Raw genomic sequence first — 14,772 nt, forward strand, 5'->3', positions numbered from 1 at the left:
ATCTAATCAAATAAGTTTTACAACTATCAACCAATCAAAAGCAATGAACCAAAACATTATAATAAAGGAAACTTCAAAGCCATCCCTCAAGAAATGTTCTCACACCACGCGCCTGTGCTGCCCTTGCTCAACTGCCAACTTTACCCCTCCAATCTTTGGTCAATTTTGTCATTTTAGATGCCCGGGTGATTATAGATAAGTTTAATATCACGACAGTGGTTTTTTAAAATAGTGTGTGTAATTTTTTAAAATAATTTTGATTGAATAATGGTTGTTTTTTAAAAATATTTTTAATTTAAAAAAGTATTAAAATAATAATTTTTTTATTTTTTAAAAAATTATTTTTAATATTAATAGATCAAAACGATATAAAAATATAAAAAAATAATTTGAAATAAAAATAATTTTAATCTTTTTTAAAATACTTTCAGAATATAAAAACAAATAAATACTAATTTTTAGTAATGCTTTTGATTTGTGTTTGAGATTGTGATAGAATTTTTTATTTAAAAACATCAAAATAAAATATTTATTTATTTTTAAATTTTTAGCATTATCATATTAAAATAATTTAAAAACTAATTAAAATAAAAAAATCGATTTTCAAGAAAACAGCATTGAAAACGCAAAAACAAAGATATTGTTAAATCGTTAAAAGGCGAACAGCAATGCGGTACACGAGTGTAGGTGCGTGTGAGGGTAGAAAGATACTCCATTGAAGAGTGGTCAGCTACTTATGGAAACAGTAGTGCTTGCTGTTGTAGAGAGTGAAACACAGGCGTCTAAAAGGTACTTTACTTGCGTGTACCCAAAAAGCATGGAAGGTAGAGAGAATCTAGAAAATGTGAAAACAAATGTCCCCATATCTTTCACATCCTTAAAATCCCCATAAAAAAATAATATAGTAATAATAAATACAGAATAGGAAAGCGAAGTGATAGATATCTTGGAAACCAAAGCTCAAGCAAAGTATATTAGTGAGACCACGAGTTGACAAATTCCAAGTCATTGTTTCTTTGTGAAAGAAAATAGAAAATAGAAAAAAGAAAGAAAGATCTCTCTCTTATTCTTATCTGGGATTGTGGGGATCTTTCAATCCAATTCACATAATATCAGATACTGGCCCAGCAGATTTGAGCTTCTCTCATGTATATATATATTTTTTAATCATTTGGGTTATCTTTCTTTTGTCTGATGGTTGATGATTTGTGATTTTTCTATGACATTACAAAGTCACCTACTCTTGTTTAAGTCTTTGTGGTTTTGTTTTCTTCCTTCAGATGGGAATTTTAATGGAGCTGCAGTTGAGTTCAAGGGTTTTCTGTGAATTTGAGCTCAAGTTTTGATATGGGGAGGTAGAGGATACATATACAAAAGGTAAATCATTTTTTCCTCTTTTTTTGGATGATTGATTTGTCTGTATGTTGGTCTCTATTATGCTAATCATGGTCGGTCAACTGTAGTTGCTTAAATTCGAGTGCATGATGTTGCCAAGTTATTGCTTTCATTCTCCGTCCTTGTTCTTTGTTATTTGTCAGTGGAGGAACAAAACCAATTGCTTCTCTTTCCTTGATTTGTGCTGCTGGAATCGCAGGCTTGTGTCTGGAAGGCTTTAAAGAAAACTAGATTTCAGATTATCAATTTATCTGGAATACCTGATTTAGAAGAAAGGTCTCCTGGGATTTCAAGTAAGCAATGACAAGAACTTTCAATGCCATCGGTATTTGTTTCTTGTTGAAGTTAGTAGCATGAAATGGATGTAATTGCAGTAGTATTAAGGGATGTAATAATACCCTTTTTATAGGGCCATTTTGCAGTGATGTCAGAATACCAGGGTTCTCTGTTCCATAGTAGTTTCCCAGTGCTTAAGAAAGCTGCTAGAAGTTGTTTCTTTCTCTTTAGTTTTGCAATTTGAACTTTCTTTTCTGGTCGGAGCAGTGCTGGTAGAATTCATTCCTTTACACTGGAACAAAGTGTATATTGCAAAGGAAAAGAATGAAGAACGAAACCTAATGATCCAACGGTTGCCAATTACAAGATCATTGATTTGGGATCCTTGGAGTGAATTTCGAGCTCAATACTTTGAGTTTCACCACACCATTCCAGTGCTCACGCCATTCTCTTTTATCATCATCACTGGAACTGTTGGCATTGTGTGCTCATGTGTAGCTATGATGCATTACAATTAATTATCTCCGAAATGGGTGTCCAACGAAAATTGATTTTTTGATGTTTCTTTTAGATACTACTATATTCTGATCTCCCATCCTTACCAAATACACTTCCATTGCCTACAAATTAAATTCTAGTCTATCAACAAAGTGTTTCTTTAACGCTTGGAAACTGCATTTTCTGAAAAATAGGGATTCGTGAATTCTTTTGGTGCTGTTTCTAACTTTTAACCTCTTTCAGTGCATTGGTTGGCCTAGTTTTGCCTACTGTAACATAAATTATGGCAGGCTCTAATAGATCAGCTCTCCTAAAGATACTCAGCATGCAAAACCCATCGGAACATTTGTTATTACCCTTACAAATGCTGTCCAATATCTAGTTTGGAGCACTTGCAGCTAGGAAGAAGCTTTTGGCTGAGAGTTATCTGCATGGGTTTCTATGCTGTTGCCTCTACTTCTTGCAAACATATTACAAGATCTTGATTTTTCTTTGATGGTGGAATGGGATCTCTCTCCAATACTAATTACAGGGATATGTTGTTTTTAATTGACTTTATTTATGACTAGATTTTTTAAGATTTGTTCATAATCTGCTATTTTGTTGCTAAATTAAGTGATAAAGTGAGTTCTTTATATGGAAGATTTACTAAAAACGTTAGCTGGGATTTGATTTCACCACCGAATCAGAAGATGTCATTCATGTAGGAGGAAATGATATGATATCACTGCCTGTATAACGTAGCGGTTCTTTCTATGTACCAGGATTGATGAATAATTTATGACTGCAAAGATGAAGATTTATGTGCAGCATCAACTTTTTTTCCCTCCAATCTAAGCACACAATACACGTGTTACAATATGCCACGAGTTTTATTTGTCAGAATCATGAACCATGCTTCTCATCCCATAGCCTTTTCTTGCAACAAAATTATATAGTGTTGGCATGTAAAACCTTTTCATTTGTGATAGAAGAAAACGAGATATCCTTTTTATCAGTGTTGGCAAGTTAATTTAGAGCTTTATTAAGTTGTTTGCAGTCTTTGCAGGAATGGGAACTGAATTTCTGTACAAGATGTATATGCCGGGATATAATTCTATGAAGGATCTAGATGAAAGTAGTGAGAATGGTAGCTGGCCTTCACGTCATGAAAACAAAGCCTTTGAGCAGCACCATGGCGTGTTTGCTGCAAAGCCAGAAATAGATAGATACTCTGGATATGACAAGGAACACTTGAGGCAAACCATATTGAGGCAAGAAAACACATTCAGACATCAGGTATGATTTATTTCCAGTTTTATATTTTTGAGCTATAAAATTAGATTTTCAATACTTTTCTGAGTTCATGAAATATATTGTGAAAATTTGTTGTTTTGCATGCATAATTGAAATTTGATTGAGCAAAATATCATATATTAGTTTATGGAAATTCAATTATGCAGGTCCATGAACTGCATCGGCTTCACAAAATACAAATGGACATAATGAATGAAGTCCGAAGCAAAGAATCAGTCATATGCCTTGATCGAATGGGAACATTTCAATCAAATCCTTTTGCCTTTACACCTGAAGGGGATGGAAGGAGGTGGCATAATTCTGGTCTGCCTTTGGTGGCAATGAATTGTCATATACCATCTGCTTCAGGTGCTGATAGTGTCCAATCACATTTTAGTTCCATTAATTTGCAGAACATGCAATCTGGATGTGGTTCTACGCATGATGGATCCAGGATTAAGTATGATGTATCTCTTGAATACAATCACAAGAAGCTTCAGAGGAAGTTGTTTGACCTTGAACTACCAGCTGAAAAATACATAAATGATGCAGAGGAAGAAAAGGGGGCATTTGGGGGGTCAGGGTTGGAATCTGACCCACCAAATTGGAATTGTATGGCTACCTGTGAGAAAAATGGCAACATGTCCACCTTGAGTAGTGTTCACTCTAGTTGCAATGGTGATACTTTTAGTTCCAATACAGGGAGGACCCGAGGTTTTACAGATTTGAATGAACCTTTCCAGGTTGAGGAAACATATGATACAACTCCTTTCGATACCTTAGGCAAGGTTACCTACTCGAAAGAAGAGATACAGGGGCGGGATTTATCTGCAAATTCATGCTCAGGCTTCCAATCTTTGGCAAAGGAAGTTTCTCAAAGACCCTGTAAAGAAAAAAAGGAGGGACTCAGCCAACGAAATATGCTTTTAGATAATGAATGGGAAAACAAAGGCAGACCACCTTTTAACTTCAAAGCTGGTAAGGACTTATTCAGCAACACTTTTTTTTTCCTGTTGAAATCAGCCAATGACGTTCTTTTTTCTTGGATGTGCAAGTTTGCATGAGTCACTACTTTACAAGTAGCCTAGTAGTAGGGTTTTTTTTTTTTTTTTTTCAAATCATTGCTGTATTTTTTTATACCATGTTTGTTATCTCTCCTGTTGATAACCTGGTGAATTGATTTTTCTTACTCTAAATCTGTTGCAACTTAATTCTTTTGCAATGTTAAAATTTACCAAATGAACTCCCTTTTAACCAAATTTTGAAATGAATTATTAAAAAAATTTAGTTCGAGATAACTATTTGCTTTGTTCATGAAAAAAAGTGAATCATTTTCTGGCATAACCATTTTGTTATGAGAATTCTAAATAAGCATCCAAGTACTTGTAAGGAAATGCTCTTCCCATACTTGTATGAATATTCAGAAACCTCAATGGTCACTGTTCTGAAAATTCTGAAAAATGTAAAAGGAACTTCTCATTGTTATTGATTCTGTATGACTTTTAAGGAATGTCTTTGACTTAAAGAAAATGGAAATAAAGAAAGTTTTGACTTCAAATTACATACAATTAAATGCGCTTGCATGTGATGGTGAATGTGCATATGTGTTCATGGATACTGAGTTAAGCTCATGGTATTTGAAATTCCTTTACTTTCTAAGGTTGGATCACTCTTCTTTGTCATCAGAGCGTAAAACCTCCAATATGAATATTTCTTTTCATTTAGGTGATTCATAATGAGAGAGACAATTGAAAACTCTCGCAATATGTTTATTGTTGTGTAGGATCATTCAGTTTTCAACTGATGGTTTGATCCTTCTTTCAGGCCAAATAAGCACCGGAACTCTGAATAATAGTTTTTATGGAGAGTATTTGCCTACACAAAGTGAATCATCACATGTTGGCTGCATGAATGCCCATGTGCCTGATCAGAATAAACCAGAACAATCGAAAAAGAAGACAATATTTGGTGTAGAAATCTCCGAAAGAAATCATAATGCATCTGTTATGACTTCAGATGCACTTCTGCGGCCACCTGCTCCTCAATCTAATGTAGTCAATTCTGAGTCATCCTCCATTTCATCTTGGAAGAGGCCTCCGGCTAGCTGGAAACAGAATGCAATATTTGTTCTGGGAAACCCTTGCTTTAATACCTTTCCCGAATCAAATAAGAGTTCAACCACATTGTTGCATTGCCATGAAGTTTCTGCAGATGGGTCGATTGTTAATGAAAAAGTGGATTTTATCCCAAAACCAGGAGTTGAATTGTCCTACAAAAATGACATCTCCCTCATTTCTCAGTTGAAGTCCAAGGCATCGGCTGGTCACTTGAATGGACACAGTGATAGTAATTCTGCTTTTGAACAAGTTCCTAAACATAATCCTCCAAATAACTCTAGGGGTTCAGGCTGGTCTGAGAATATAAAATCTGCGAAGGAAGTAAACCTCAATGCAGTACCTCCAAAAAGTTACCCAATTGAAGCAATTTCTGATTCAAATCTTATTTCCATTGGTATCCCAAGGATGGAAGAAACTCCACAAGGAGCATTGTCATGGATGAAAACTATTTCACATTGTAATGGAAAATCTTCTGGTGAAATGTCTGATTCTCATAAGGTGAATTGGGATTTGTTGCAAAGAAAATATGCTGAGCAATTTGCTTGCAATGGTGGAACAATGAAGGGCCTCCATCATAACATTGTTCAGGATTCATCATCAGCAACAAATGTGCATGATGCTGAAGAAAAGAGAATTGGAGGTGATTGTTCAAGCAATAGGAAGATTCTCGGTGTTCCCATTATTGAAAAGCCCATTTCCAAAGAACTACCTTCTGCCAGCTCTGGCCTGAAGCCTGGTTTTTGTGTTTTAGAGACTAATGATGCTAACTCTATTAAAGGCGGGTTACTTCATACTGATCTGAATCAGGATCCTATGGAATCTGAATCCGTGGAGATCCTAAACACAAACAGTTTAAATATGGCGAAGTGTTCAGTTGATTGTAGAGCTGATTTAAGACATTCAATTGATTTGAATGTGAGTGTGACTGAAGAAGAGGCTCAAGCTCCAAGAAACAAGGCCAGTATTGCAATTCAGATAGATTTGGAGGCGCCAATTGTCCTTGAAAACAACATGGACATCGTGTCTGGAGGTGGGTTTCCGGAAAGCAAATTTAAAGAACCATTTCAGTCCATAACAGATGAATCCAAGGACTTTCATGAAGGCTTTTTGATAGCTGCAGCTGAGGCTTTAGTGGACATGTCACTGTCTGGTGTGCACCAGTTTCAAGATGATGCTCCGTGCCATATATTGGAAGCTGAAGTGAATAATTCTCTTCAGTTGTTTGCAGAGATAATTTCTTCTTACAAGGGATACATTGAGAATGATGTTGGATCACTTTTAGTGCACAAGGGTAATAATGATTGTGAAGATTCAATATCAGATGAGGTTGATTTTTTTGAGTATATGACCTTAAATTTAAGTGAAACCATGGTAGAAGATCATGATTGTGAACCTATGGTTTTGGATAACACAAAAGATGAAACATCATTGCCAAGACGTCCTAGGAGAGGTCAGGCCAGGAGAGGAAGGCAGCGGAAGGACTTTCAAAGAGATGTACTTCCTGGTCTTGTCTCTTTGTCCAGGAATGATGTGGCTGAGGATCTTCAGATGATTGAAGGTCTGATAATAGCAACCGGTGGCACTTGGCAGTCAGGTTTGTCTCAGAGAAACTCCCCTAAGAGCAAGGCAGGAAGGGGGAGAAAGCGTGCAGCGAGTTCTGCTGCCTTTCCAACAGTAACTGCAGTGAGTCCACCGCAAGCTCAGCAGCCAAATTGTGGAGAACTGGGACTTGAAGTAACAGGATGGGGAAAGAGGACAAGGCGTCCTCCACGGCAGAGATATCCTTCCAATAACCCTTCACCACACCAATAGCTAGAGAGCAGGTCGTTGAAATTCAGAAATGAATTGTCATGGCCTTACCTGCCAATATTATTCATGCCAAGGTGATTCATTTTGTGTACTTGCCTTGTATTTTCTGAATCTGTACTTTGAACTTGTATGAAATAGGACACTTGTGGCTTCAGCTTCTTCCTCCTTTGTTTTGGCAGATCAAGAAATCTTGATGTTGAGAAATAACTTACTTCAATGAGCAGAGTTCTAAATTGCTATCAGAACAGTCATTTAAGCAACAGAGTTCAAACAACAACATTATTCATATTTGTACAATGAACTCCAAAATGGCCTGAAATCTCCCTACATAGCAAGGAGTCTAGGAAATATACTATGGTTTTGTTGAAAGGTGGTGCCTGGTTATTGTCTTGTGATAGAACAGATGAAGACTGAGAAACATGTCTTTGTTTTTCATGTTTTAAAAATATAAAATTATTTAGGTTATTATCTCTTAAATTATATATATATATATATATATGTGTGTGTGTGTGTGTGTGTGTGTGTGTGTGTTTTTATGTATCCCTACACTAACCAGCCAACAAAAAACTACAGTGAATGCGCTCTCTCTCTCTAAATATATAGTCATGGTCTTGTGCCCTCTTGTCTTGTAGTTATGGTCTTCATTTATCCTTGCGAGTAGAAACATACTCCTCACCCCGAAAGCGCCGTCGATTTTTTCATCTCTAACTTGAACAGACGAAAAAATTACTAGATCCATTTGGCGGTAAATTTGAAAGGTAGTTGTTGGACCTATGAACATCAACGATCATAAAAGCAAAGGTAGTTTTATCTCTTCATAATTTTCATGGGATTGTTTCATTCCATGAAAGAAGTGAAGTTTATTGATGAGAAAAAGATTAAAAGATACACCAGACAGGATAATTAAGACATCCTCCAAAAGAAGGATGAAAAATCAAAATTTCAGGACAATGCGAGTTGAATTCCCCCTACCTTTTGACTTTACCAATCTAATCCTTATTTATCTGGTTACAGACAATTCAAGGTACAAGACATACAGAAGGGTATAGGATATTCTCGCGACTTCAGAAGTGCTTCCACATGCTGATGAGTTCAGTCAATCCCTTGTCAGAACTCCCACCAAAGCCCACTGCTTTCCTAGCATCTTCTTTGATCCCCAATGCCTGAATTCTCAATGATTCATTCCCCATGGATTCTCTAATCCTTTCTGCAATTTCTGCTCCTTTCACCAGCATCTCCCCGCTCCAACCCCAACTCTTCACCCAGGTCCCTAGTCCAATCCTCTCCACAATATCTGCATTGATTTTCTGGTCCCCGTTTTGGGGCCAAGCTAAGATCCTCACTCCATGCCATGCAGCCTCCATCACTGAATTCCAACCACAATGACTTAAAAATCCACCAACTGCTCGGTGGCTTAATATGCCGTCCTGGTTTAACCAATCCTTAACTATCAATCCCTTTTCTTTGACCCTCTCCATCAATTCATGCCCAATTACCTCTTCCAATTCTTCACTATCTTCCTTATCAACTTTTTTATCCTTCACCATCCAGACAAACCTGCTACCACTCTTTATCAGCCCTTCTCCCAACTCCCTGATTTGATCCCTAGCCAAAGCAGTCCTACTTCCAAAGCTAACATACAGAACTGATCCAGCTGGTTGATCATCAAGCCAAGTTAACTGTAACTGGCTCTTCTCAGAATTACATGGTGGAAATGGTCCAATGGCAACAACTGAAGGTGGCCTTTCCAGAACTTGGCCATCATTTATCTTTCTGAGTGATTCAAGCTCAAAACTTACAAATGTGTTAAGTAGAATTCCACATGATTCTGTCACTTTCCTACCATCTTCTATGAAACTGTTCTTAAAAAAATTATTGCTCTTCTGCAGAAGTGGTGGGGGGAGCAATGACTTGGGCATCAATTCCACGTTTCGAATCTTGATGACATCCGTCTCATCTAAATCATCCAGAGCTTTTGAACCGGCTAAAGTGGGGTAGGATAGAAATAATGTCATCATTTTAGCAGATGATGTGAAGAGAACATAATTAGGAAGGCTAATAGCTTGAGTGATGGGAATAACTGTAGAGGCCAAGGTCATGTCTGTGATAAATACAGAAAGAGATGGAGTTAGAGCAGAAAGAAGAGGGGAAAGAAGGTGACAGGAGCTCTTGATGAGTTGCATCTGATAAAAAAAAGGGTCAACCGAATTCTCTTCAAGTGGAAGGAGGTGAAACTGCTTCTGTTTGACTTGAGGAAAGGAAGCGAAGAACCCAGATAAAGCTTGTGACTCTGTCAGCGAGACTGTTGGATGTGGGGTGATGAAGGTGACTTGGACATTTCGGGCTGTGAGTAAAGCAGCAAGTCTAAGGAAGGGTGTGAGATGACCCATGCCAGCACTTGGGAGGAGAGCTACATGAGCAAGTTTCTGGTCACTAGAACTTGACATTCTTCAGTAAGCTGTTTTGGTGGTTATTCTAGCTTCTTGTACAAGAAGAGAAGAGCTGGATGAGCAAGTTTGCGTATTCTTGAAATGAACTAGCAGCTGGTTTCGTTGCCTATATATAATAATATAGAAAGACCAAACTTAGCTCATCTTCAACCTGCTCGATGGTAAAGGCTACAACACAGTTTTACTGGGAAGACAAATCAAGATGGTGGACAGTTGAAGCATTAGATTCCGTAGCTAGTAAACGGGTGAAGGCATTCATTGGCGGGGTCGACGGTCCCCGTCTACCTGTCAGGTCTCGGGTGTTTTATATCCACGAGTCTGAATATTTTTATTTGCAGATTACAAATCTTAAAGAATGGCTTGGGGTGCCGCTATTGGCACTCCCATTGTTGCTAATAGCACTCTCTCTCTTTAACTTTTGTGATTTGCAAGCTAACAAAGTTATTCCTCCTCTCATCTAAAAGAAAGAAAGAAAGAAAGAAAGAAAGAAAGATTTAATTATATTTTTATTTTCAAATCATTTGTGGAACTCAATGCTCCGTTTATCATCGCCTTCAAAATATTTGTTCAATGACCTTCGATCATTATTTATATAATTTTAGAGTTCATGAAATTAGTTGAAATATATATAAATTAACCCGAATATTTATATTAATAAATAAAATAAATTTTATTTTATTTTTAGTATAATTACCCCTTTTATTTGTTTTCAATTATGATAAATCAAGCATTGCTATATTATTACTATGGCAGATTTATGTTATATTTTTAATTGGAGTATAAAAATCAAATAAATACTTTAGTTTTCTCAATTATTCATTTCTAAACATGAAGTGAATATCTAAGAGAAGTTATTTTCTTGATTTCTGTTTGACATGCACTTTTCTAAGATTTAATATTTTTATCTGAGTAAAGGAACCATAGTTTTAAAACCCGGGACCCGGACGACTCGGGGCTGGAATCAGACCGGGTTGAAGAAAAAACAGGGGAAGGAAAAACCCGGTGTGAGCCGGTCAAAAACCTGGTTGTAACTCGTTGACTTTGTTTTTGTTTTTTACTAAAACGACGTTGTTTTGATTTTTTTTAAAAAAAGAATTGACCCGGGCAACCCGGTTAAAACCCGAAACCCAGACCGGGTCTAAAAACTATGAAAGGAACCTAGTCAATTAGAAAAAGCACTGTTATTAAACCCGGCCCGGCCCGGCAGGTCGACCCGGTGGCTGGACCGGTCCGGGTTTAATAAAAGACCGACTGTGGCAACAGCTCGGCCAAACCCGGGCGAACCCGGACGAGACCCGATTTTTTTCCCCTCAAATGTGAGATTTGAAACCCATTAATATATATACTCTATATTCCCAAGAAAAAAGTCATGTTTTTTCAATGTGGGATAAAAAACCTTTTAATTTAAATACTTCAACTTAAAAGGATAACATAGTATCTTTTCAATGTGGGATTTAAAACTCATTAGTATATATACTTTATGTTCTCAAGAAAAAAATCATGTTTTTTCAATGTGGGATAAAAAAAACCTTTTGGTTTAAATACTTCAACTTAAAATGATAACATAGTATCTTTTCAATGTGGGATTTGAAGCCCTTTCATATATATACTCTATGTTCCCATGAAAAAAGTTATGTATTTTCAATGTGGGATTTAAAACTCATTAGTATATATACTCTATGTTCTCAAGAAAAAAATCATGTTTTTTCAATGTGGGATAAAAAACCTTTTGATTTAAATACTTTAACTTAAAAGAATAACATAATATCTACAATATGAGATTTGAAGCTCTTTTATATATATACTTTATGTTTCCATGAAAAAAGTTATGTTTTTTCAATGTGGGATAAAAAAACTTTTCTTATTTAAATACCTCAACTTAAAAGCTTAACATAATATATTTTTAATGTGGGATAAAAAACTTTTTAAAATATTCTTTTAAACTTCATAATATGTATAATCTATATTTACATAGACTTTTTCATATGAAATATTAAAACTTTAATTTTTTTTAATTTTCCCGAGTTAATCCGGGTTGACTCGAGTTGACCTGGGTTGACCCATGAAACTCGGGACCCGGCTTCTTGGCCGGGTCAACCCTCGAGCCGGGTTTAATAACTATGAGAAAAGGAGTAAAGCTGACGCTTTGAGATAATGAATATTTTAATTATATAAAAATATTATTTTAAAGGTTGTTCTTAAAAACTCACATTAAAAAATAAATTATTAGTTAAAGTGCTTGATTGAACAATAAAAAATATTAGTATATTAAAATAAACAAGATTAATTAAAGTTCATGTACTTGATGATATTAAATAAAAGTTAGATTATTAATATCGATGTAAGGGAAAATAACACATCATCAAATAAAAAAATTAATAGAAGATAGACAAAAGTACTTAATTGAAAATCTTGAAAAACTCGATATACTTAAATGAGAAAAAATTACAATTCATCTATTTTCTTAAGTAAACATGTAAATTTGATATACTAATAGTAGATTGTCATTTTCTTTCTTTCTTTCTTTTTTTTTTTAGCTATAGAGCTGATATGCAGTGAAAAACTTGTAGCAGAAGTCAGATTTTATCTTCCCATTTTCTGGACTATGCAAAATCTAATATTAACATATACTAAAAAGTTTTGACATTTCACTGTAGTAATGAACAATTAAATAGTCTGACTTTATTAATTTGGTTTTTAATATTTTTTATTTTTTTTAATTTTATCCTTTAATATTGAATTTAATGATTATTAGATTTTATAATTTGTTTCGATTTACTTTTTATGGAGCTATCTTACTCTCTTGGGTTTGACAGGTTAACCAGAGTTAACTTATGCTATTATTTTTATTATTTTTTAATTGAATTTTTTTCTTACCTCCACCCTTCAACGTTAGGTTGATTGAAAATTGAACTTTATATATATATATATATATATATATATATATATATATATATATATGCTTTTTATAAGATTATCATGGTCTCATACTCGGGCTGCGAGCTTTGTGAGTTTGTCAAGTTGACTCAGGTTTTTTTGGGTCTTTTTTTAATTGAATACTTTTTTTTAATTTCATCTTTTCATATTGAATTGATTAAGAATTTGAAGTCATAATTTTTTTTATTTACTTTCTATGGGGTTATCATAGTTTTATAACCCGGGTCGCAGGTTAACATGGTTACCTCATGGTTTTTTTTTGTCTTTTTTTATTGAATGTTTTTTTTTCAATTTTATCCTTTAATATTGGGTTGATTGAGAATTAGAATTTATGATTTATTTCGGTTTGCTTTCTCATGACTCGGGTCACGGGTCACGAGTTTAGTCAGTTAACTCGATGGTTTTTTAGTGTTCTATTTTTAATTGATTTTTTTGTTTCCCTTTCATCCTGCAATATTGGGTTAACTGAGAATTAAACTTTATAATTTATTTCTATTTTATTTCTATAGGGTTATCTCGGTCTCATAACTCAAGTTTGACAAGTTAAACCAAGTTGACTTTACTCCATTTTCTAATTGAACTTTATTTTCAATTTCTTCCTTTAACATTGAGTTGATTGAAAATTAGATTTAATATTTTTTTTATTTACTTTTTATAGGATTATTAGGGTCTCATGACCTGATTTAAAATTTTAACAAGTTAACCTGAGTTGATCCAAATAAATCTAAGTCGATCTAATATGTTGTTGTCTCAATATTTTTTTTTTAAAAAGATATCATTTTGGTTTTTTTAGTCAAATTATATTTTTACTAATCATTCAAGTTGTCTTTAGATCTGTAAAGTTGACTAGATCACACCGAGTCAACCCCCATATAGTTTATTTTTCCTATTAGAAAACATGTTAACAACACTAATATATTTTTTGTTTATGTTCAATAAAAATTTGATTCGACTCACAACATAACACATGCAATTATCTAGTTGAAATTATATTACTTTTATTGCTCTTAAATTTTGTTTTTCCTTTCTTGAGGTAGATTATTGCACCTAATTAGATTGGTGGCCTACGCCACGCTGTTGACCAATCTTATATTTTAATAACATAAAAAAGATACCAATGCGATGTAAATGCTCATAAGAAAAACATAAATAAATATGAGACTCTGATCATTGACTCGATTGCGTTCAATAAGCTTGATTAATTTAATAATAAGATTAGAAAAGAAGACATTGACAACAAATTAAGCAAAAAAAAAAAAATTCAAAAATGATTCAATGTAAAAGATGTACGCTTATCAATATTATGGAAATACATCTTTAAAATATTCGTAAAAGGTCTCCATGATATTTTTTGTCAAAAAAAATAAAAATTAAATGAAAACAAGATAATCGTATAGAAAGAAATATGAAAAATAATCTGAATCTCAATTCCTAACAAATAAAATGTCAAAGGAAAAAATTGAAAAGAAAACTATTTTTTAAAAGAAAAAATCGACTAGAGTATATTCGAGCCAACATGCTAAATTCAAAAACTAGTTGTGAGATCAGGATAATCCCGTGGAAAGTAAATTGAATAAAATTACGAAACTCAATTCTCAAACCAACCTAATATTAAAGGGTAATACAAAAAAAATATCCGAGTCAATCCTAGTAAATTTGCCAAATCCATGACCCAAGACATGAGATCGGGATAATTTCATGGAAAGAAAAGTAAAAAAAAAAATATCAATCTTCAACCAACTCAATGCTAAAGAATAAAATTAAAAAATAATGTAAAAAAACCAAAGTCAACCCAGTCAAATATCTCAAACATGTGACACGGGTCATGAGGCCGAATTACACTGTAAAAGGCAAACCCAAAAAAATAACAAAGTAAAATTATCAACCAACCAAAATAATAAGGGATAAATTTTTTTAAAAAAACTAATTCAACAAAAAAAGATCCAAAACAAAAAAAAAAAGAATTGAAAAGAATAAGGAAGAAATTTGAAACAAAAAGAAAATGAAATCAAATG

The 14,772-nt window shown here is 34.2% G+C and overlaps 2 protein-coding genes across 6 annotated transcripts; one reads left to right on the forward strand and one right to left on the reverse strand.

Moving 5' to 3' along the window:
• Positions 1-812: 812 nt before the first annotated feature.
• On the forward strand, positions 813-7,615 carry LOC7467717 (uncharacterized). Of its 5 annotated transcripts, XR_002978767.2 has the most exons (7): positions 813-1,148; positions 1,281-1,377; positions 1,595-1,688; positions 3,209-3,447; positions 3,612-4,422; positions 5,269-7,444; positions 7,550-7,615. XR_002978767.2 is itself a non-coding variant. In XM_024589078.2 (6 exons), exons 4-6 carry the CDS (start codon positions 3,220-3,222, stop codon positions 7,371-7,373), a joined length of 3,144 nt encoding a protein of 1,047 aa, XP_024444846.2. In that variant the 5' UTR covers positions 813-1,148; positions 1,281-1,377; positions 1,539-1,688; positions 3,209-3,219; the 3' UTR covers positions 7,374-7,615. The 5 variants fall into 5 exon arrangements, 4 of the variants coding, with proteins under 4 accessions (XP_024444846.2, XP_024444845.2, XP_024444843.2 ...); XM_024589078.2 differs by having other exon boundaries at positions 1,539-1,688; positions 5,269-7,615; XM_024589077.2 differs by having other exon boundaries at positions 1,539-1,688; positions 3,218-3,447; positions 5,269-7,615.
• Positions 7,616-8,175: 560 nt separating this feature from the next.
• On the reverse strand, positions 8,176-10,085 carry LOC7484554 (UDP-glycosyltransferase 708G1). The gene has a single exon (XM_002324049.4). It carries the CDS (start codon positions 9,815-9,817, stop codon positions 8,435-8,437), a length of 1,383 nt encoding a protein of 460 aa, XP_002324085.3. The 5' UTR covers positions 9,818-10,085; the 3' UTR covers positions 8,176-8,434.
• Between the last annotated feature and the right edge of the window lie 4,687 nt (positions 10,086-14,772).

This window comes from Populus trichocarpa, chromosome 17, assembly GCF_000002775.5.
Source record: "Populus trichocarpa isolate Nisqually-1 chromosome 17, P.trichocarpa_v4.1, whole genome shotgun sequence".
Taxonomy (NCBI): domain Eukaryota; kingdom Viridiplantae; phylum Streptophyta; class Magnoliopsida; order Malpighiales; family Salicaceae; genus Populus; species Populus trichocarpa.